The sequence below is a fragment of the Spermophilus citellus genome (genome assembly GCF_964194105.1).
Source record: "Spermophilus citellus genome assembly, chromosome: 6".
In the NCBI taxonomy this organism is placed as follows: Eukaryota; Metazoa; Chordata; class Mammalia; order Rodentia; family Sciuridae; genus Spermophilus; species Spermophilus citellus.
In genome coordinates this window covers 109,373,153-109,395,563 of record NC_138187.1, presented here as the reverse complement: position 1 = coordinate 109,395,563, position 22,411 = coordinate 109,373,153, and the positions used below count along the sequence as shown (strand labels likewise).

Here is a 22,411-nt window from a genome sequence, read left to right as displayed (position 1 = left end):
AATATAGTATAATAAATTATTTAAGAGTACCAAAGTAGTTCTAAACCTCAGGATGCGTGTGGGAGGAAGATTGAACAATGAAAATTGTGTTGTAGAGCTTTCTACTTTATACAGATTTGACATACATCTATAGTAAGTGCTTTTTCCATCAAATCATTTTAAAGAGGTGAAATGCCAGGTAATAGACTTAGAAAAAAAAAACAATGGACAAATTTGTGAATATCATTCCTGTTTAGCTTTCTATTATCAAGGATAGATGTTTAAAGTATAATAAGTTCTGTGGTGAGTAAAGCCCTTGGGAAAGGAAAATGTGGGTGAGTTTTAGAAAGCAAGAATGTTATCTAAAGAGGCTCCATTTGCTAAGTTTGGCACTTTGGCCTTGGGAGAGATGTAAAATAATAGGCACAGTTTTCTGATTGCTCTTCCCTCACTTATGATATTGGCCTTGATGTTGATTTCAGCCTTGGTAAGTTATTGTTGACTGTTTTGTATGCCTAGCATGTGTTACATATCTACTTGTGGTCAAAGCTTGCAAAGTGACAGACATCATTGCAGTTGTAGAAACAATTGAGTGTACCAGGGACATATGTCCAAGTATATTGTTATGTCACTGAGATGAAGAAGTTTTCTTAACTAAGATTATTTTATTTTACTTTGCTTATGTGATGAAGGGAATTTGTAAAATATCTTCAGTAATGTTCACATATAAAGAAAAATATTTAAAAAATTATGTAAAGAAAAAAATTAAAATTTTCCCATTTAATAAATGGTCTATGTAGTTTGACTTTTTAAATTAGTTTTTGTATCAAGAAACATTATTTATCAACACAAATTTTTAAATCAACTATTTTTGATTTGGGTCTTAGGTAGTCTTTTGCACTCATGATCTGATGTTCAATATTCTTACAGGTTTTCTGTCAAGAAGCCAGCTAGGTTATGTTTTATAATTTTCACATTTCTTTTTCTAAATGAGGTAAGAGAGAGATTTTAGGAGGCTTGATGTGAGCACATTTAAAATGACACACTGGAGACTTTAATAATCTTCATGCCATCCACATAAAATTATGTGTTCATTCTACGTTTTCTTTCTAACATTTTAAAAATACTAATGAAGTCTTGAGATGCTATATAAAGGTTCCAACCAGATAAGTCATTATATGAGGCATCTTGAAACAAATTTATAGAATTATCTTTTCTTTTATGTTCATCCTTGTTTTTCAGTACCTTTACTTTCTATATTTAAATTCTTTTGAAGTTTTAATTCACCAATAACAATTTATGGGGTACACTGTAGTGTTTTGGTATATGTATTCAATGTGGTATATCACATGTGAATATAATTTGATATATGATTGAATCAAGCTTATTAACATGTCTGTCATATCACATCATTTTGGGGGATGAGACATTTGAAATTTGCCAATGGAAACTTTGAAACATATAATACATTATTATTAATAATTATGTTGTGTAGTGGATTTCAGAAACGTATCTCTCCCCTGAAACATGGCACCTGTTGACCAAAATCCTGCTTCCCTCTACCATTATACAACTACTATACTTCTATGAGTTTGACTTTTTTTGATTATATATATATATAAGTAAGATCATGTGGTTTTTATCATTCTGTGCTTGGCTTATTTCACTTAACAGAGTCCTTCAGGTTCATCCAGGTTGTCACAAATAACAGAATTTCTTTCCTTTTTAGGGCTAAATAATATTCCATGTGTCTATATACCACATTTCCTTATACACTCATTCATTGATGAACACTTAGGCTAATTCTGTATCTTGGCTCTTATGAATAATGCTGCAGTGAACATGAGAGTGTAAATAGCTCTCATTTCCATTCTTTTAAATGTATACCCAGAATTGGGATTTCTGGATTATATGCTAATTCTATTCTCAGTGTTTTGAGAAGCTCTATACCATTTCCATAATAGCTGTACTAATTTACATCTCCATCAACACTTTTCAGGGCTTCTCTTTTCTTTATGTCTTCACTAACATTTATCTTTCATCTTTTTGATGAGACCTTTTCTAATAGGTATGAGGTGATGGCTCATGGTAGTTTTAATTCACATTTTCCTAATGATTACTGATGTTCAACATTTTTTCATGAACCTTTTATTCATATATCTTCTTTTGAGAAATGTCTATTCAAGTCTTTACCTCCTTTTTAATGGGATTGTTTTCTTGCTATTGAGTTGAATTCCATATGTATTATAATATTAGCCCCTTATCAGATGTATGGTTTGCAAATATTTTCTTTCTTTATAAGTTATTGCTTCACTCTGTTGTTTTCTTTGCTGTGCAGTTTAATTTGATGCAGTCCTACTGGTCTGGTTTTTGCTTTTGTTTGCTGTGTTTTCAGGATCATGTCTACTTGGTCTTTGTCCTTAACCAGTGGTCCATTATGTTTTCAAATTAAATCACATGTGACTAAGAAACAATAGAAAACTCTATAATGTCAGACCACCACAAAGAGGCAGCTCAGAGTCAATAAGCATGGTCCTTTGTACCGCTGGCCTTAACACATGCCCATTGATGGAACATGAAGGTTTTCTAGCAACTTCCTGATAAAGACTAAATATAATGGTTTTAGTTATTGATTTTTAAAAATCGAAATAGAAACAGATGCCATTATAAACCTTCTGGAAACACTTCTGTTAGTTCACCAATAATAATCTATGGAGTACAGTGCAGTGTTTTGATATGTGTTTACCACCCTCTGGGAAACACTGCCTCTTCTCTCCTGAGCAGACCTTCCTCCCCAGCCCCACTCTCTGCCATTGTTAATTCTAGTTTGGAGATTGCAAACCTCCAATGTGAGTGGAGGCTGAACTGAGTCCTGAGTGATGGATAAATTTCTGCCACACAAATAGGAGAGATTGAGGAGAAATTTCAGTCTCTTAAAGTTTAAGATTCTGGAGGAAAAAAAAATCAGTATTTAATAAAATGTCATACTCTGTGGGAGGAGAAAAATATACCCTGACTAAAATACTTATTGTGCTTTTCTAGTTTCAGAATTATGAGTTCTAGGTCTGGGGGGGGGGGCATTTTCCATGAAAATTTCTGCTTTTGGTTTTCATCTCTGCCAATTCTTCCCACTTCCATTTCTTCAACCCACCCATCTTAATGAAACCAGGTGCAATAAACTCTTCTGACAATTCACCTGTAGTCCCTCTAGTCAGTGAACTCTGTGTCTAAAATCCTGTGTGCCAAACATTCTACTCATGAGGTAATTAGAGAAATAAAGACAACATGGATGGGCATTGAGGAAACCGCTACACATTTGTGTTCAGAAACTGAGTTTCCTTGTATTTGTTTTGGATTTTATTATGTTTTTTGAAATTGGAAGAATTCTTTGACATGGGCTTTGTGTCAAGTCGGTCATTGAGACTCTACTGTGGTTGGGTTGTAAGTTTTCTTATAGATTCAGCTACTGCAAGGTACAGTGGTGAATTTTCCTTGTGTCTCAAATATCTCAGTTTATCTGCTGCCACAAGAAAATCTACAATTCCATAAACTTGAGGAAAAATGTGAAATTTGAATGTGTGGTATTTAACATGAGTATGTATGTCTCTGAGGTGCTCACTTTGTGTTTGGCATTGATTGCTATTTGTATCTACTCTCCAGGGGAATTTCCACCTCAGAACGCAAATGTTGGATTCTGCATCTGCCTGCACCAAATGACATAAGAATTTTGTTTCGTAGAATATTTTAAATTTCATTTTGGTTGTTTTTATAAAATATAAGGGTTCAGGAACCTTGTACTCACTAGATTTTCTTTGGTGCATTGTAGTTATACATACATAGTGAGGTTCATTTCAATCTATTCGTAAATGCATGTAACATAGTTTTCTTCATTTTTCCCAGTACTTTCTCTCTCCGACTTCTTTCCCCTGATCCCCTTCTTCTTTTCTATGGGTCTTTCTTCTGTCTGTCTGTCTATCTATATCCATTTATCCCGTCCTCCCTCCCCCATCTACTCTGTTGATGTCCCTTTATTTTCATGAGAGCTCCATTTTTTATTCATTTTTTTCTCTTTAGCTGCTATATCTGAGAGAAAATGTTTGACCTTTGACTTGATCTGACTTATTTCACATAATATGATGTTCTCCATTTCCATTCATTTATAAAGGACATAATTTCATTCTTGTTCATGGCTGTGTATATATAACATTTATATTATATATTATTTATTATAACATACATGTTGTGTATATATAACATTTTCTTTATCTGTTGGTCTGTTGATGGGTACCTAAGCTGGTTCCATAACGTGGATATTGTGGATTGTGCTACTGTAAACATTGGTATGCATGTATTACTATAATATGCTGATTTTAGTTCTTTTGGATAAATATCAGGGAGTGGGTCATATGGTAGTGGGATCATATGTAGTTCCATTCCTAGTCTTTTGAGGAACCTCCATATTGTTTTACAAAGTGGCTAGCTTATTAGATTTTAGATTTTTGTCATCCAGCAAGGCTGCAGTATTATAAACATGTTTTCTTCCAGTACTGGGGATTGAACCCAAGCATGTTCCACACTGAGCTATACCCCCTACCCTTTTTATTTTTTATTTTGAGTGAAGATCTTACTAAGTTTCCCAGGCTGGCCTTGAAGCTGAGATCCTCCTGCATTAGTCTCCCAGATCGAAGGGGATAAAAGCATGCACTACCATGCCCTGTGGTATTGTTTCAAAGGAAAAATTACGAAGAGTAAACAAAAGTCACATTTAATAGTAATGAAATGATTATGAAATAACATGCTTCATTTTTTAGAAAGAATTCTTTAAAAATATTTTTTTTAGTTGTAGATGGTCATAATACTTTTATTTTATTTATTTATTTTTACATCGTGCTGAAGATCAAATCCAGTGCCTCACATGGGCTAGGCAAGTGCTCTACCACTGAGTTACAACCCCTAGAAAGAATTCTTTAATCTAATTGCTCATTGGTGCCTAACTGCTCTTAATCAAAATAATCCCATTGATATACTTTTCTAAATGTGTCTTTGTGTGAAGTATTCATTCCTTTATTGTGTACTAAGGACAACTTCCTTTAAAAAGCTGTTTGTACAAAGCTAATACTTTTAAAATGTGTAAAATTTATTTACAGACTTTATTTTCATCATTTTATTTCTTAATAAAAGGAAACAACTCCTTTCAACTTAATTCCTTGAGCACACATGGACATATTATCTACCTACTCTTTCATTTAGAGAAGAAAACCCCTGAGAGCTACCTCATACCCATTATGGCTACCAGTGGTACATGTCAAAAATATTTTCTGTAAAGTTCTTAATTCAGGTAGTGCAGAATGGAACCAACATTATTAAAAATAGTGAAAGTAGCCCCCCCCCAAAAAAAAAAACTGCACTGTCTGTTCACCGGCTCAAGACTAACATATGACTGCCCCTATTTGTATTGTGGAATTGAAAGATGGGAGTGACAGATTGATAATAGTGGAAATAGACAAAGAAAAAGAAAGAGGAAAGTAAAGAATAAAAGGAGAAAGTGCAAGAGAAGCCAAAGGGAAGGAGTGTCACTCACTCCAAACATGTGGAGTGTCATTCACTGATTTCTTCATTAATTCACTTGGCAAATATTTACTTCGTGCCTAGTATATAAGGCTCTTGGTCATAACAAGAGAATCAAACAAGTCCTTGTGCTCATCTCATGAATAAGACTTGTCATTTCATCCCTTGGACTAGTAGAAAAGAGGATGAAACAAAAGATAAGCTAGACTAGAATGGACAAAGAGATATGACCCATTCCATACAAAGATGGGACACCTAAAGACAAGAGGATGGAAGATTGACTTCTACTCAATCCCATTCATGGCCCAGAACTCTACCCGTCTCTCCCCCTCCACATCCACAGGGTCCCTATGAGTGGTTTCTGGCAGCTTCCCTGACCCTTTTCTGGATGTTGGTCCTCTGGAGATGCTGAGGACCACATCCACATAGCCATCCATTTGAAATAGGCCTGTTGTGTCTTCTATGTACCGGGCATTGTGCCAGCCGTGGTGATAGTGAAATATTGTCTCTTCCCTTTGAGTATCTTACAGTCTGGTTGTGTATGGTGGCAAGTAAATGGGTAAATAATGATCTGGTGTGAGCCCTGCTACTAAAGGGATAAATAAGAACCATGTAATGAAGATAAAAGTTTTACCAGAGGAAGAGACTACCACCTTGACATTTTCCCATTAGCTCTTCCTCTTTGAAGAGAAAAGTTTTACCAGAGGAAGAGACCACCACCTTGACATTTTCCCATTAGCTCTTCCTCTTTGAAAATGCCATCAGAATAAACCTATTTTGGAAAAACTTTTAATTTGCTTCATAGTTCAAAAAATTAATTTTGGTTTGATTCAAAAGTTAGCAAATTAGATCTGTTTGATCTGTTTTTTTTTTTTTTTTTTTGATGGTGGACTATTTCAGCTTAAGTTCTAGTATGCTTTAAAATATGTGTTAAAATCCATGACTCTCCTCCAAAATGCATATCCATATCCATTTTAAAATGTTTAAATTTTAAAAAACAGAATCTTTTGTCCTGTATTTTTATCATCCATTTTATGTGTGTGTGTATAAACACATAAATGTGTGTATATGCAATACACTGTTGCAGTTTAATGCAAAACAGATGCTCATAAAGTAATTTAAATGGCATTTGTCTAAAATATGTGCATATATACCAATTTATTTCCTGATTTGAAAATGCAATTTTATTAGTCTTTTACAGGAAGAATGCCAAATTGTGGTAGGTTGCACTGGATTTCATGAAAGAGCTATTTGGCACAGTGGAAGAGCCTCAGAAGACAGGACACTTTCATATTTTGTGTTGTTTCATATAAACTTGATTCAGAGAAATTTGTTCTTACTGCTTTTTCCTTTACAGAACTTTGTAACAAGTCAGCATCCATTTGTGGCTCTAGTTCATCTCAAGTCTGTAACGACCTCTTCTGCTTTCTTTTTGATAGGCTTTATTATGTTCCATCCTAAATTTATATCACCAGCCCTAACTGTCCCCATGGACTCCATTGGCTTACTCTCAGGCTTGACTTGGATATTAAATGGGCCATTTCAAATTTAACATGACTAATACAGAACCATGGGACATTCTCCCTGCTCCCTGCAACCAAGCCCATTCCTTTTACATCCTTCCTCACCTTCATGAGTGGCAGCTGTATTTTTCACTTGTTCAGGCCCAAATTCAAGCATTATCCTTGACTCTTTTTATTCCCCATAAACAGCTCTCCAGCAAATCCTCTTGGCAGTGCTAACCAACCTCTTCCCACTTCTGTTGCTATCAACATCCAAGCCACCGTCATTTCTCACCTGGGCTATTACAGTGACTGTGTTCTCTACTCCCATCCTTGCCTTTTAATAGCATATTTTTACCCAACAGCCAGAGGCATCCTTTCATAACAGAAATCCACTCATTCCTTGGCTCTGAATCAATCCAGGGACTTTCTGTCTTGCTCAGAATACAATCCAAACACGGCTATCTGGCCCTGTATGATCTAAATACCTCTCTGATCTCATCTTACCCTTCTTACCCGCTCTGCTTTGTCCACCCCAACCTTCCTACCATTACCCTGGGTACCCATGAACATTCTCACCGCAGGGCCTTTGCAGTTGCTCCTTCTCCTGACATGAACTTTCACTGCCTAAGTATGCATGTGCTCATTTCTCCTGTCCCTTCAGATCACTGCTTAAATGTCACCTTACCCTAAGGAGCTTTCTTCACTTTTTTTCCCCTCTCCATTTTACTTTATCTTATTTCTCTCTTTAGCATTTATCCACATGTGATATTTTTCTGTTGTTGGGTTAAAAAGAAAATCTGTCATTCCACAGAACTTAAGTTCTCTTAAGACAAGTACCTTGTTCTCTTCTTCATTGCTCGTGCCCTGACATCTGTCTTGGGCAACATTGTGTGGCCAAGACCTAGATTTTCTCATTCCAAGTTCATTGCTCTTTCCATGATTCTGTGTGGCGTCTCACACACTGACCTTACTACACAAATAAGCACAGTGATCTTCCCTTCCTTCCTTGCCTGGTACTAGGGATTGAACCCAAGAGCTCACAACATACTAGGCAAGCACTCTACCTCTGAGCTGCATTCTCAATTCTTCTTAATTTTATTTTGAGATAGGGTCTTGCTAAGTTGACCCAGGCTAACCTCCAATTTATAATCCTCCTACCCCAGTATCCAGAGAAGCTGGGATTACAGGCATGTGTCACCATACCCACATGTCTTTTATTTCTTTTTCTGTATCCCCCAAAGGATAAGAGACACATAGCCAGTGAGGGGTCCCATGTCAAGGGGTCCCTAGTAAAGGTCATGGCTTGACTGAATGACTTCCTGTGCTTATGGTCTGTGATCAGTTTGGGTCATAAAATCACTCAGAGTGTGCTTTACTCTTTGTAGGACTAAAAGGCTGCTATAGTTTTCAGACACAGTGGCATTTGGAAACTGTAGGCAGTTTGAGTGAAAAATATAGGTAGAGTATAGTTCTCAATAAGTAGCTTACTTATATTCTGAATTTTGAACGTTTCATCCAATTTTGGGAATTGGGGTGGTGAGACTAAAGTTAATAGTTGCTGGGATGATGCAAACCTGTTTCTCCTCCTCCCAGGATGTTGATATTTCTATACTTAAACACCTGTTGTCTTCATGAGGAGTGTGCCCCAGAGCTCTTTTGCAAATCAAAAAGCATCCATGTTCGACTTGGATCTTTCCAAAAGAACTTTTAAAAGGCTCCCATGTTTTATTTTGAATGTTTTTATTCTCTTCTTACTGAAGTTTAGTCACACTGATTCTCTCCCCTTTGTTTTTGCAGGTGATCTGCAACTCTTTCACCATCTGTAACGCGGAGATGCAGGAAGTTGGTGTTGGCCTGTACCCTAGGTATGGCTGATGGTATTTCATTGACTAGAAGTCACATCATTAATTCCTACCCAGTTCCCCAGCCTTTTGGAGGTAGAAAGGCTGTCGCAGCAGCTGGCTTAAGAGTCAAGCTCAATACCTAGTGATAAATTATAAGACGTAAAAATGTTAAGTCATAAAACTTCCATACCACATTATATGCTGTGGTATTCATGAAGAGGAGGATCTCAGACTCAAATTCTTGTTCTTAGTGGGGTTTGGGGAAGGAAGTTGAGGATTGTGGTGCTCACTAACCATCAGGCTGAGGTTTGGTTTTTTTTTTTCCCCCAATGCCTACCCTTATCTTATTCCCAACCTCCTGGGCTCAAGCACAGGATGCTTTCACCAGATTTGCTGTCCTGTACCAGTGGGTTTAATTTTGTCTTTTGAGCCTCTTCACTCAAGGAGGCAAGAAAACTTTCAAGGTTGGGCCTCTGGAGGGTTCTACTATGGTAATCTCTCTCCCCAAGCTACTAGACTATTCTTCTACAATCACTCCTACTTTTGTTTTGTTTTTTATTATTAGGTCCCATATATAAAACACCCTTTCTTATAATGAAACTGTGAATAAGAGAATTCAGCTTCTTATTTCTCTCCAGTGCCATTAGCTGTAGATCAGTTCTGTTGATAGTGATTCTCAAAAAGCAGGAACATAGGATGTTCAAAGCATGGGCTCTGAGTTTAGACCACGAGTTTCAGATTCAGTCACTGCCTTACTAGGTGTATGTTCTAGGGTAAGTCATTTAACTTCTGTGTATCAGTCTCTTTAATTATATTGATCCTTATAAGGTTGTTGTGATGACTGAATTTATAAAAACATGCTGAAGTACTTTCTACAAAGAAAATGCTCATTCTGATTATCACTTTATGGTGGCAATGTAAATTCATTCCATTTCCCATGTGGTAAAAAAAAAAATGTACCTCCAAGATAATAAGATGACTAGGCTGTGGTTCAGAATGCAGCAGGATCTAAATAGCAAGACTGCCTTAGCTTACTATATTAGAGGAAGTCCTCCTAATTATTCTTCAGTGTGGAAGACTAGCATAGGCTGCTGTTCCTCCAACAGAGCTCAACAAATGAGATCCTCTGGGGGCAAGGTCAGTATAACCTTGGCTGCAGTGATTGCTGCTGCAACCTATTATCTTAGAGACACTTTCTTTGCTAGTCCGATTTTCCCCCATTTCATGTTGGGTAACTAATGAAACAACTACCTTCTCACCCCTATCCCTGAAAGGACTAAAACCAAAAAGTTTTTATTAACCAACTTCCCTAATTATCCTCCATCTTGGGAAGCATTTTACTTCATATGAAATGGGCATGTGACATTTCTGTGAATGCATCCTCAGCCCTCAGTGCACTCTGAACCTAACCTGTCTCTGTCCATACCAGCCTATAGTGTCTTTGCACATGGCATTTATTAAATGTAGCTGTTTGACTCTATCGACTGAGCCATGATGGTCACCCTTGTTTTAATTTTTTCTTTCCTTTAGTATGTCATTGCTCAACCACAGCTGCGACCCCAACTGTTCGATTGTGTTCAATGGGCCCCACCTCTTACTGCGTGCCGTCCGAGACATTGAGGTGGGAGAGGAGGTAAGGAAATCTGTGCTTCTCATTACCCAGCCTCTTTTCCTATTAAAGAATCTTTCAGTGTGGTCATCCTAAAACCATTTGTGCTCTAGAGAAGCTTTCCATTTTCCTTCAGCCAATGGGAAGATATGTAATACAGTCTCCTCTGTCCAGCAACCTATCATATGCCAACTATGGAAGGGCTTTATTTTTTCAATTGTCATATTTCTGGATGATGATATAGTTCTATTGCACATATATGAGAAGTGTTTATGTGTGTGACAGAGGGTGTGTGTTTTATGCACATGCACAGGAGTCATTAAATCTTCTCAATAGCAACAGCTCAGCAGCCTGTCACATCTCTGCAAATGATCATTCTTCTGTGGGTAGGGCAAGCGGCCCAGCTTGTGAATAGTATGCTCAGGACATACTTATTCTCAAGGCTGCTAATTGCATTTTGAAGATAATTACACATTTAAAATCCCATGTTAAGAAAGCAGACAGGTTTTACTCTTTTTGGCTGTCATTGGGGCTTCAAAAACCCATCAGCATCTCTGGATAATTGTTTAAGCAAAGATGCAGAGGGAATGGAGGACTGGGAACATGACCTCCAGCAATAAATTGTTCTTGACCCTTCCAGTTTTATAGACAGCCAAGTCAGTCTCTTTTGATGAGGAAACTTTGCAGAAGCCTGAGGTTACTCAAGATATCTTGTCTTCATATAGGCTGTTCCAGGGCTACTGAACCTGAACCTGCATAGAGTTACTTAGTTACCACCTGCATTTAGTTCTTGGTTGTAGATATTTATGTTTTGTAGGATCCAGTTTCCTTCTACCTTCTAATTTGCTAAAGTGGATATTTATTGTAAAGAAAACAGAGATTTTATTGCACTTACTCAGCATACAGCTCATAAAACCTAAATTCAGAGGTATCATGTTTTATGAAGACAGGGATTTGGCTTTGACAAGACTCCTTCCAAACTGATTTTCAACCAAATAAAGTTCCTCTTACACAGCAACTTGGTGAATTTCCGGTTTTTAAGACCAGTTCACTAAGTATATCAGGCTATTTGTCAATGATACGGAGAATTTGAATTTAGTTTTTTGGGGCCATATGTGACTTCAAGGCAGGTAAGAAAGTGAACTACCATCTATTTTTGGCAGTATCAATTTAGAGGCTGAAGAGTGGCTGCTACTGTTATTGATGATGATGGTGGTATTTTAGTGAACTTTGAACAACTAAACAAGGGCTGGGGCATAGTTCAGTGGTAAAGTGCTTGCCCAGCATAGCCTAGGTTTAACTCATGAGGTCCTAAATTCATTTTCCAGCACAACACCCAAACAAATCACTTGACAAGCAAACAAAAACCTCTTAGAATGGTTAGAGTTCTCAAAAAAACAAAACAAAACAAAAAAAAAAAAAAACACTCTTATATCTTAATGTTTTTACTCATACTCACCTGTCATTCTTCTTGGCTGGTTTTCACATTGGTGAAAGAACACCTCGTCTTTTGGTGCTATTTTCACTTTTTCGAATCAGTTTCTTTCTGTCTATGGAACAACAAGCAAATCCTTCCTTTGGCGTAAAACAAAACAATTCTGCTCAGCATTAGGTCCTACAGACTCAGATATTTTCTCTGTGGTACTTATTCAAGGCATCTTCTCAACAGCAAGAGGATTCTGCCCTTAAGTCCTTTTTTATTTTTATTTTTTCCCCTCAGTCTTCAAATATCCTTTATTAGAAGACTATGCATTACCTTCATTTATTGTAGTTCAAATCACATATAGTTATTACTTTTATATGAAAACACTGCTTGCATTTTCTTTTCTTTTTTTAAAATTTTTATTGTTGGTTGTTCAAAACATTACATAGTTCTTGACATATCATATTTCACACATTTTATTCAAGTGGGTTATGAATTCCCATTTTTACCCCGTATACAGATTGCAGAATCACATCGGTTACACATCCACTGATTTACATATTGCCATACTAGTGTCTGATGTGTTCTGCTGCCTTTCCTATCCTCTATTATCCCCCCTCCCCTCCCCTCCCATCTTCTCTCTCTACCCCCTCTACTGTAATTCATTTCTCCCCCTTGTTTTTTTCCCTTTCCCCTCACTTCCTCTTATATGTAATTTTGTATAACAATGAGGGTCTCCTTCCATTTCCATGCAATTTCCCTTCTCTCTCCCTTTCCCTCCCACCTCTTGTCCCTGTTTAATGTTAATCTTCTTCTCATGCTCTTCCTCCCTGCTCTGTTCTTAGTTGTTCTCCTTATATCAAAGAAGACATTTGGCATTTGTTTTTTAGGGATTGGCTAGCTTCACTTAGCATAATCTGCTCTAATGCCATCCATTTCCCTGCAAATTCCGTGATTTTTGTCATTTTTAGTGCAGAGTAATACTCCATTGTGTATAAATGCCACATTTTTTTTATCCATTCGTCTATTGAAGGGCATCTAGGTTGGTTCCACAGTCTAGCTATTGTGAATTGTGCTGCTATGAACACCAATGTAGCAGTATCCCTGTAGTATGCTCTTTTTAGGTCTTTAGGGAATAGACCGAGAAGGGCAATAGCTGGGTCAAACGGTGGTTCCATTCCCAGCTTTCCAAGAAATCTCCATACTGCTTTCCAAATTGGCTGCACCAATTTGCAGTCCCACCAGCAGTGTACAAGTGTACCCTTTTCCCCACATCCTCGCCAGCACTTGTTGTTGTTTGACTTCATAATGGCTACCAATCTTACTGGAATGAGATGGTATCTTAGGGTGGTTTTGATTTGCATTTCTCTGACTGCTAGAGACGGTGAGCATTTTTTCATGTACTTGTTGATTGATTGTATGTCTTCCTCTGAGAAGTGTCTGTTCAGGTCCTTGGCCCATTTGTTGATTGGGTTATTTGTTTTCTTATTGTTTAATTTTTTGAGTTCTTTGTATACTCTGGATATTAGGGCTCTATCTGAAGTGTGAGGAGTGAAAATTTGTTCCCAGGATGTAGGCTCCCTATTTACCTCTCTTATTGTTTCTCTTGCTGAGAAAAAACTTTTTAGTTTGAGTAAGTCCCATTTGTTGATTCTAGTTATTAACTCTTATGCTATGGGTGTCCTATTAAGGAATTTGGAGCCCAACCCCACAATATGTAGATCGGAGCCAACTTTTTCTTCTATCAGACGCAGAGTCTCTGATATGATATCAAGCTCTTTGATCCATTTTGAGTTAACTTTTGTGCATGGCGAGAGAAAGAGATTCAGTTTCATTTTGTTGCATATGGATTTCCAGTTTTCCCAGCACCATTTGTTGAAGATGCTATCCTTACTCCATCGCATGCTTTTAGCCCCTTTATTAAATATAAGATAGTTGTAATTTTGTGGATTGGTCTCTGTGTCCTCTATTATGTACCATTGGTACACCCACCTGCTTTGGTACCAGTACCATGATGTTTTTGTTACAATTGCTCTGTAGTATAGTTTGAAATCTGGTATCGCTATACCACCTGATTCACACTTCCTGCTTAGAATTGTTTTTGCTATTCTGGGTCTTTTATTTTTCCATATGAATTTCATGATTGCTTTATCTATTTCTATAAGAAATGCCGTTGGGATTTTGATTGGCATTGCATTAAACCTATAGAGAACTTTTGGTACTATCGCCATTTTGATGATGTTAGTTCTGCCTATCCATGAACAGGGTATATTTTCTATCTTATAAGATCTTCTTCTATTTCTCTCTTTAGGGTTCTGTAGTTTTCATTGTATAAATCTTTCACCTCTTTTGTTAGGTTGAATCCCAAGTATTTTATTTTATTTTTTGAGGATATTGTGAATGGAGTGGTTGTGCAAAAAAACCCTTAAAAATTGTTTCACTTAAATAGTGAACCATAAGTCCTTCTTAGATATCAGCTTTTTGCAAGAATTAAACTTTCACTATCATACTGAACATACACCAGGGTGAATGACATTCCTCTTCTCAGCTGTCCTTCTCTCTGTCCACCATTTCTTCCTGTCTTAACACCATGTATCCTTCAAGGCCTTTTCAAACACCATCCCTTCTGTAAAGCTTTTCCTGACTTCCCATATTATGGAAAAGTCTTCTCCTCTGAGTTCTTCCTTTTAGTGGTTATTAATATATATATTTGGCATTTATTCTGGCTCTTTTGGTGATTTCTATATTCAACTATGAGCTGCATGATGACACATAGTTGGGTCTTGTTTATTTCTATATCTCCTAGCACTTAGCCTTGTACTCCAGAGGCTTCGATACCTTTGTTGAACTGACTCTGTCTTAATTGAGCATACTTTAAAGACCAGCAGTATTTCTCAGTAGGGCATTGTTGGCATTCTGCATGGAACAGTTCTTCATTGTGTGGGACTATTGATCACTGAAGAAGACTTGTGTCTTTAGTCCCTTCCCAGGTAATGCCTGTAGCCACCGCCAGCAACCAAATTAACATCATGGACATTTAAAACTGACCCTTGGAGCAGAGATAGGAGAAAGAGAACCAAGAGAAAAGTTATTTGTATTAATTGTACAAATTGTTGGGACTCACTGTGATATTTCTATACATGCATATAATATGCATTCATCTGTGCAAATACCCTCCTTCTACCTGCAACCTCCCCTCCCCACCAACATGCCTCTCAGTCCCTAAAAGTCCCTTTTAATTTCTGCCTTCCACCACCACCCATTTCCCTTCTCTGTCTCTAGTGATAACAATTCTATTCCATTCTTCTACAAATTGGTTTATTGGATTTCTTAAATGAATGAGAACATATGGTATTTGTCTTTCAGTGTCTGGCTTGCTTCACTCAACATAATGTTCTACATGCTGCATCCAACATAATGTTGCTGTCAATGACAGAATTTTACTCTTTCTTGGATCAGCAGTATTCCATCATGTAAATACATATTTTCTTTATCCATTCATCTGCTGAAGGGCATCTGGGTTGATTCCATATTTTGGCTCTTGTGAATAGTGTGGCAGTGAACTTGGAAGTGCAAGAATCTTTTTGGTATAAAGACTCCTTTTGGTATATACATAGCAGTGGAATTGCTGGCTCATTTGTTGTTCTGTTTTTTTCCTGTGGACTTCCCATACTGTTTTCTGTAATGGCTATACTAATTATACTCCCACCAGCAGTGTATAAAAGCTCCCTTTTCTCTGCATCCTCATCAGCTTGCCTTTTTGGTGATGGCCATTGTAACTGGGGTGAGATGATATGTGACTGTGGTTCTGATTCGCATTTCTCTGATAATAAATGAAATTGAGCTTTTTTTTTTTTTTTTTTTTTTTTGGTTGGGCATTTGGTTGTCTTTTGAGAAGCATCTGTTTAGTTCTTTAGACTACTTTTTAAGTGGGTTGTTTGTTTCTTTGGCATTCATCTTTTTGAGTTTCTTATATATTCTGAATGTCAAATCCTTGTTAGATATACCATTTACAGATATTCTCTCCCTTTCTTTGGTTATCTCCAAATCCTGTTGATCATTTTCTTTGCTGTGCAGAGGCTTCTTAATTTGATGTAATCCCATTTGCCTATTTTTACTTATATTTCCTGTGGTTTGGGGGTTCTATTTAAAAAAATCATGGCCTATACCAAAGTCTTGTAGGGTTTCCCCTGTGTTTTATTATAGTATTTTCATAGTTTCAGGTTTGAGATTTAGGTCTTTGATCCAATCTGAGTTGGTTTTGTGTATGATGAGAGAAGAGGATCTGGTTTTATTCTTCCGCATATGCATATCCAATTTTGCTAACATCATTTATTGAAGAAACTGCCTGAGAAAAGACATTTTGAGGCATTGATTAAGAAGGCTAATTCCAATCAGCGGCCACCATCTTGGAGAGCTGAAGTATCCACCGCCACTCTCAGGTGTGTGTCACACAGCTCATCCCCCATACATCGGGGAATTCGCATAAAATCTCTCCTAGGCTTTCCGGGGAAGGGAGTGTCAGAGTGAGCCTGCATAAAGACTAGGGGAAAACTAGAGACACCTGACCTTCAACTCCCCCTCCCATCAGCAGCCAAAACGAAACCTGTCTAGCCAGCGCTGGGGGAGGGGCAAGCAGAAAAATCAAAACAATAGAGTGCCGGGGATCCCAAGAGCCAACTGTGTGACCCCGGGGATCTGGGCTGACTGATTCGCGAGGCCTGCCCCTCAGCTACAGAAGGCGGGGCGCCGCAGAGAAGCGATTAATTAGCAAGCAGGGAGAAAAGTGGCTTCGATATGGTGGAATCCCGCCGGCTGAGCCTGCACTGACCCCCGGGCTGAGTACAGGATTTCAGACAGGGAAGGAAGCGGTACAGTTCTATCCCCCACAACGGAAACTCCACCAAGGCAATCAGCGGCCACCATCTTGGAGAGCTGAAGTATCCACCGCCACTCTCCGACAGACTGCAACAATAAAACAGGTGTGTGTCACTCAGCTCATCCCCCATACATCGGGGAATTCGCATAAAATCTCTCCTAGGCTTTAAGGGGGAGGGAGTATCAGAGTTAGCCTGCATAAAGACTAGGGGAAAACTAGAGACACCTGACCTTCAACTCCCTCTCCCATCAGCAGCCAAAACGAAACCTGTCTAGCCAGCGCTGGGGGAGGGGCAAGCAGAAAAAATCAAAACGATAGAGTGCCGGGGATCCCAAGAGCCAACTGTGCGACCCCGGAGATCCAGGCTGACTGATTCGCGCGGCCTGCCCCTCAGCTACTGAAGGCGGGGCGCCACAGAGAAGCGATTAATTAGCAAGCAGGGAGAAAAGTGGCTGCGATTCTGTAGAATCCTGCCGGATGAGCCCGCACTGACCCCGGGCTGAGCACGGGATTTCAGAGGGGGAAGGAAGCGGTACAGTTCTATCCCCCACAATGGAAACAAAACAATAGAGTGCCGGGGTTCCCAATAGCCACCCTCCACCCCCAACAAACGGCAGGCCCAGAGTACAGTTTGAACTGCCGAGAGCCATCACTCAGGGGAAATCTGGTCTAGCAGGAGAAACCAAGACTAGCAGGAGAAACAAGGGGACTAGAGGCCAGGCCCTCGTGACTGGGCGGCTGGAAACTGCAGGCCTGCCGGCGACAGTTCACCTACTGCCCGCGTAACTGGGTGGTAGGAGAACGCCCGCCCGCCGGCTACCGATCGCGCGACTAGGTGGCTAGAGATCGCCCGCCCACCGGCAACAGCCGGCCTGCTGCCCGCGTGACTGGGCGGCTGGAGTCCACCCCCCCGCCAGCGACCGATCACCCGCCCGCTGCCTGTGATACTGGGCGGCTGGAGACCGCCCGCCTGCCACGACCGGGAGCTGAAACCAAACAGAGACAGTCCAGTCACACCCCCCCATTAGGACACCCCGGCAAGGAGCCTGGGGCCCGTCATAGCAGAGTAGTGACGTCACTGGAGCTCAGCTGTCGGAATTCCTTCCCAGCGGAATCCACGTTAGCAGGCACAGTTTAACAACACAAAGAAGAAACAACAGAGTAATACAGAACCAAAACAAATCTATAGAAGAGAGCAGAAACATGGCAATCAAATAGAGCTGGAAAGTAACGTGAACAACATGAGAAAACAAGGGAAAAAAGGAGTACAAACAATGCAGGACACCTTAATTCTACAGGAGGACATAGAAACATCAGAAGCAGGGATAGGGAAAGAACTCAAGGCATACCTAACTCGAATGGAAAGGAATATTAGAGAAGACATGAGACAGCAAGTCCAAGCAATAAAAGTATATTTTGAAAATGAATTAAACAAACAAATTCAAATGGCAAAGAATGAGCTCTACCAGGAGATAGAGATCTTAAAAAAAATCAAACAATAATCCTAAAATTACAGGAAACTATAAACCAAATTAAAAACTCAAACGAGAATATTTCAAATAGACTTGATCAAGTAGAAGACAGAACATCAGATAATGAAGACAAGGTTTATCAACTTGAAAAGAATATAGTCAACACAGAAAAGATGCTTAAATCACACGAGCAATCTATTCAAGAGATATGGGATGTCATAAAAAAACCAAATTTGAGAGTTATCGGGATAGAAGAAGGCACAGAGACTCAAACCAAAGGAATGGACAGCATATTAAATGAAATAATTCTAGAAAACTTCCCAGAGATGAAAGATGGAATGGATTGCCAAATCCTGGAAGCCTACAGGACCCCAAACATTCAAAACCATAATAGACCAACACCAAGACATATAATTATGAAGATAGCTAACATACAGAACAAAGAGAGAATATTAAAAGCTACGAGAGAAAGGAGGCAGATTACATTCAGGGGTAAACCAATTAGGTTAATGACTGATTTCTCATCACAGACTTTGAAAGCGAGAAGATCCTGGAACAAGGTATTTCAAACGCTGAAAAATAATGGATTCCAACCAAGAATACTGTACCCAGCAAAATTAAGCTTCAGATTTGACAATGAAATTAAAATCTTTCACGATAAACAAAAGCTAAAAGAATTCACAAGAAAAACAGCACTGCAAAGCATTTTGGGCAAAATACTACAAGAAGAGGAATTGAAAAATAGTGCCCAAAACTAACAGCGGGAGGTATCTCAGTAAAGGGGGAGGAAAGTAACCAAAAAGTAAAACTAGCCAAACTAAAATAAATAAATAAAGAAGCATGACTGGAAGTACAAATCATATCTCAATTGTAACCTTAAATGTTAATGGCCTAAACTCGCCAATCAAGAGACATAGGCTGGTAACCTGGATCAAAAAAACAAATCCAACAATATGCTGCCTTCAGGAGACTCATATGATAGGAAAAGACATACACAGGCTGAAGGTAAAAGGTTGGGAAAAATCATACCACTCACATGGCCCTCGGAAGCAAGCAGGAGTGGCCATACTCATATTGAATAAAATCAACTTCAAACCTAAGTTAATCAAGAAGGATAAAGAAGGTCACTATATACTGTTAAAAGGAACCATCCACCAACAAGACATAACAATTATCAATTTGTATGCACCAAACAGTGGAGCTTCAACGTTCATAAAACAAACTCTCCTCAAGTTCAAGAGTCAAATAGGCCACAACACAATAGTTATGGGTGACTTCAACACACCGCTGTCACCACTAGACAGACCCTCTAGACAAAAACTGAACAAAGAAACTATAGAACTCAACAGCACAATCAATAACCTATACTTAACCGACATATATAGAATATATCAACCATCATCAGGTGGATACACGTTCTTCTCAGCAGCACATGGATCTTACTCAAAGATAGATCATATATTATGCCATAAGGCAACTCTTAGTAAATATAAAGGCGTGGAGATAATACCATGCACCATATCTGATCATAATGGAATGAAATTGGAAATCAATGATAAAAGAAGGAAGGAAAAATCCTACATCACATGGAAAATGAATAATATGTTACTGAATGATCAATGGGTTACAGAAGACATAAAGGAGGAGATGAAAAAATTCTTAGAGACATATGATAATACAGACACAACATACCGGAATCTATGGGACACAATGAAAGCAGTTTTAAGAGGGAAATTCATTTCTTGGAGTTCTTTCCTCAAAAAAAGAAAAAAACCAACAAATAAATGAACTCACACTACACCTCAAAAACCTAGAAAAGGAAGAGCAAAACAACAGCAAATGTAGTAGAAGACAAGAAATAATTAAAATTAGAGCAGAAATCAATGAAATTGAAACAAAAAAAATTGAAAAAATTAATAAAACTAAAAGTTGGTTCTTTGAAAAAATACATAAGATAGACAGGCCCTTAGCCATGCTAACGAAGAGAAGAAGAGAGAGAACTCAAATTACTAACATACGGGATGAAAAAGGCAATATCACAACAGACACTACAGAAATATAGAAGATAATTAGAAAGTATTTTGAAACACTATATTCCAATAAAATAGAAGATAGTGAAGATATCGATAAATTTCTTAAGGCATATGAGCTGCCCAGATGGAGTCAGGAAGACACACACAATTTAAACAGACCAATAACAAAGGAAGAAATAGAAGAAGCCATCAAAAGACTACCAACCAAGAAAAGCCCTGGACCGGATGGGTATACAGTGGAGTTCTACAAAACCTTCAAAGAAGAATTAATACCAATACTTTTCAAGTTATTTCAAGAAATAGAAAAAGAAGGAGCTCTTCCAAATTCATTCTATGAGGCCAACATCACTCTGATCCCGAAACCAGACAAAGACACTTCAAAGAAAGAAAACTACAGACCAATATCTCTAATGAACTTGGACGCAAAAATTCTCAATAAAATTCTGGCGAATCGAATACAGAAACATATCAAAAAACTTGTGCACCCTGATCAAGTAGGATTCATCCCTGGGATGCAAGGCTGGTTCAATATACGGAAATCAATAAATGCTATTCACTACATCAATAGGCTTAAAGAAAAGAACCATATGATCATCTCGATAGATGCAGAAAAAGCATTTGACAAAGTACAGCATCCCTTTATGTTCAAAACACTAGAAAAACTAGGGATAACAGGAACTTACCTCAACATTGTAAAAGCTATATATGCTAAACCTCAGGCTAGCATCATCCTAAACGGAGAAAAACTGAAGGCATTCCCTCTAAAATCTGGAACAAGACAGAGATGCCCTCTATCACCACTTCTATTCAATTTAATTCTCAAAGTACTAGCCAGAGCAATTAGACAGACAAAAGAAATTAAAGGCATAAAAATAGGAAAAGAAGAAATTAAATTATTGCTATTTGCGGATGACATGATAATATACTTAACAGACCCAAAAGGGTCTACAAAGAAGCTGCTAAAGTTAATAAATGAATTCAGCAAAGTGGCAGGTTATAAAATCAACACACATAAATCAAAGGCATTGCTGTATATCAGCAACAAAACCTCTGAAATGGAAATAAGGAAAACCACTCCATTCACAATTTCCTCAAAGAAAATAAGATACTTGGGAATCAACCTAACAAAAGAGGTGAAAGATTTATACAATGAAAACTACAGAACCCTAAAGAGAGAGAAAGAAGAAGATCTCAGAAGATGGAAAAATGTACCCTGTTCATGGATAGGCAGAACTAACATCATCAAAATGGCGATATTACCAAAAGTTCTCTATAGGTTTAATGCGATGCCAATCAAAATCCCAATGGCATTTCTTGTAGAAATAGATAAAGCTATCATGAAATTCATATGGAAAAACAAAAGACCCAGAATAGCAAAAGCAATTCTAAGCAGGAAGTGTGAATCTGGAGGTATAGCGATACCAGAGGTCAAACTGTACTACAAAGCAATAGTAACAAAAACAGCATGGTACTGGTACCAAAACAGGCGGGTGGACCAATGGTACAGAATAGAGGACACAGAGACTAATCCACAAAGTTACAACTATCTTATATTTGATAAAGGGGCTAAAAACATGCAATGGAGGAAGGATAGCATCTTCAACAAATGGTGCTGGGAAAATTGGAAATCCATATGCAACAAAATGAAATTGAATCCCTTTCTCTCGCCATCCACAAAAGTTAACTCAAAATGGATCAAGGAGCTAGATATCAAATCAGAGACACTGCATCTGATAGAAGAAAAAGTTGGCTCCGATCTACATATTGTGGGGTCGGGCTCCAAATTCCTTTATATTACGCCCATAGCCCAGGAGTTAATAACAAGAATAAACAAATGGGACTTACTTAAACTAAAAAGCTTTTTCTCAGCAAGGGAGACAATAAAAGAGGTAAATAGAGAGCCTACATCCTGGGAACAAATTTTTACTCCTCACACCTCAGATAGAGCCCTAATATCCAGAATGTACAAAGAACTCAAAAAATTAAACAATAAGATAGCAAATAACCCAATCAACAAATGGGCCAAGGACCTGAACAGACACTTCTCAGAGGACATACAATCAATCAACAAGTACATGAAAAAATGCTCACCATCTCTA

At 38.2% G+C, this 22,411-nt stretch overlaps 1 protein-coding gene across 1 annotated transcript in view; it reads left to right on the top strand.

Annotated features, from left to right (window-relative positions):
* The window catches only part of SMYD3 (SET and MYND domain containing 3), a 762,780-nt gene that overhangs the window by 576,117 nt on the left and 164,252 nt on the right, over window positions 1-22,411 (top strand). Inside the window, exons 6-7 of the mRNA XM_081300183.1 lie at window positions 8,850-8,917; window positions 10,427-10,529. Coding sequence (XP_081156309.1) covers window positions 8,850-8,917; window positions 10,427-10,529 — 171 coding nt within the window. The remainder of the gene's footprint in view (window positions 1-8,849; window positions 8,918-10,426; window positions 10,530-22,411) is intronic.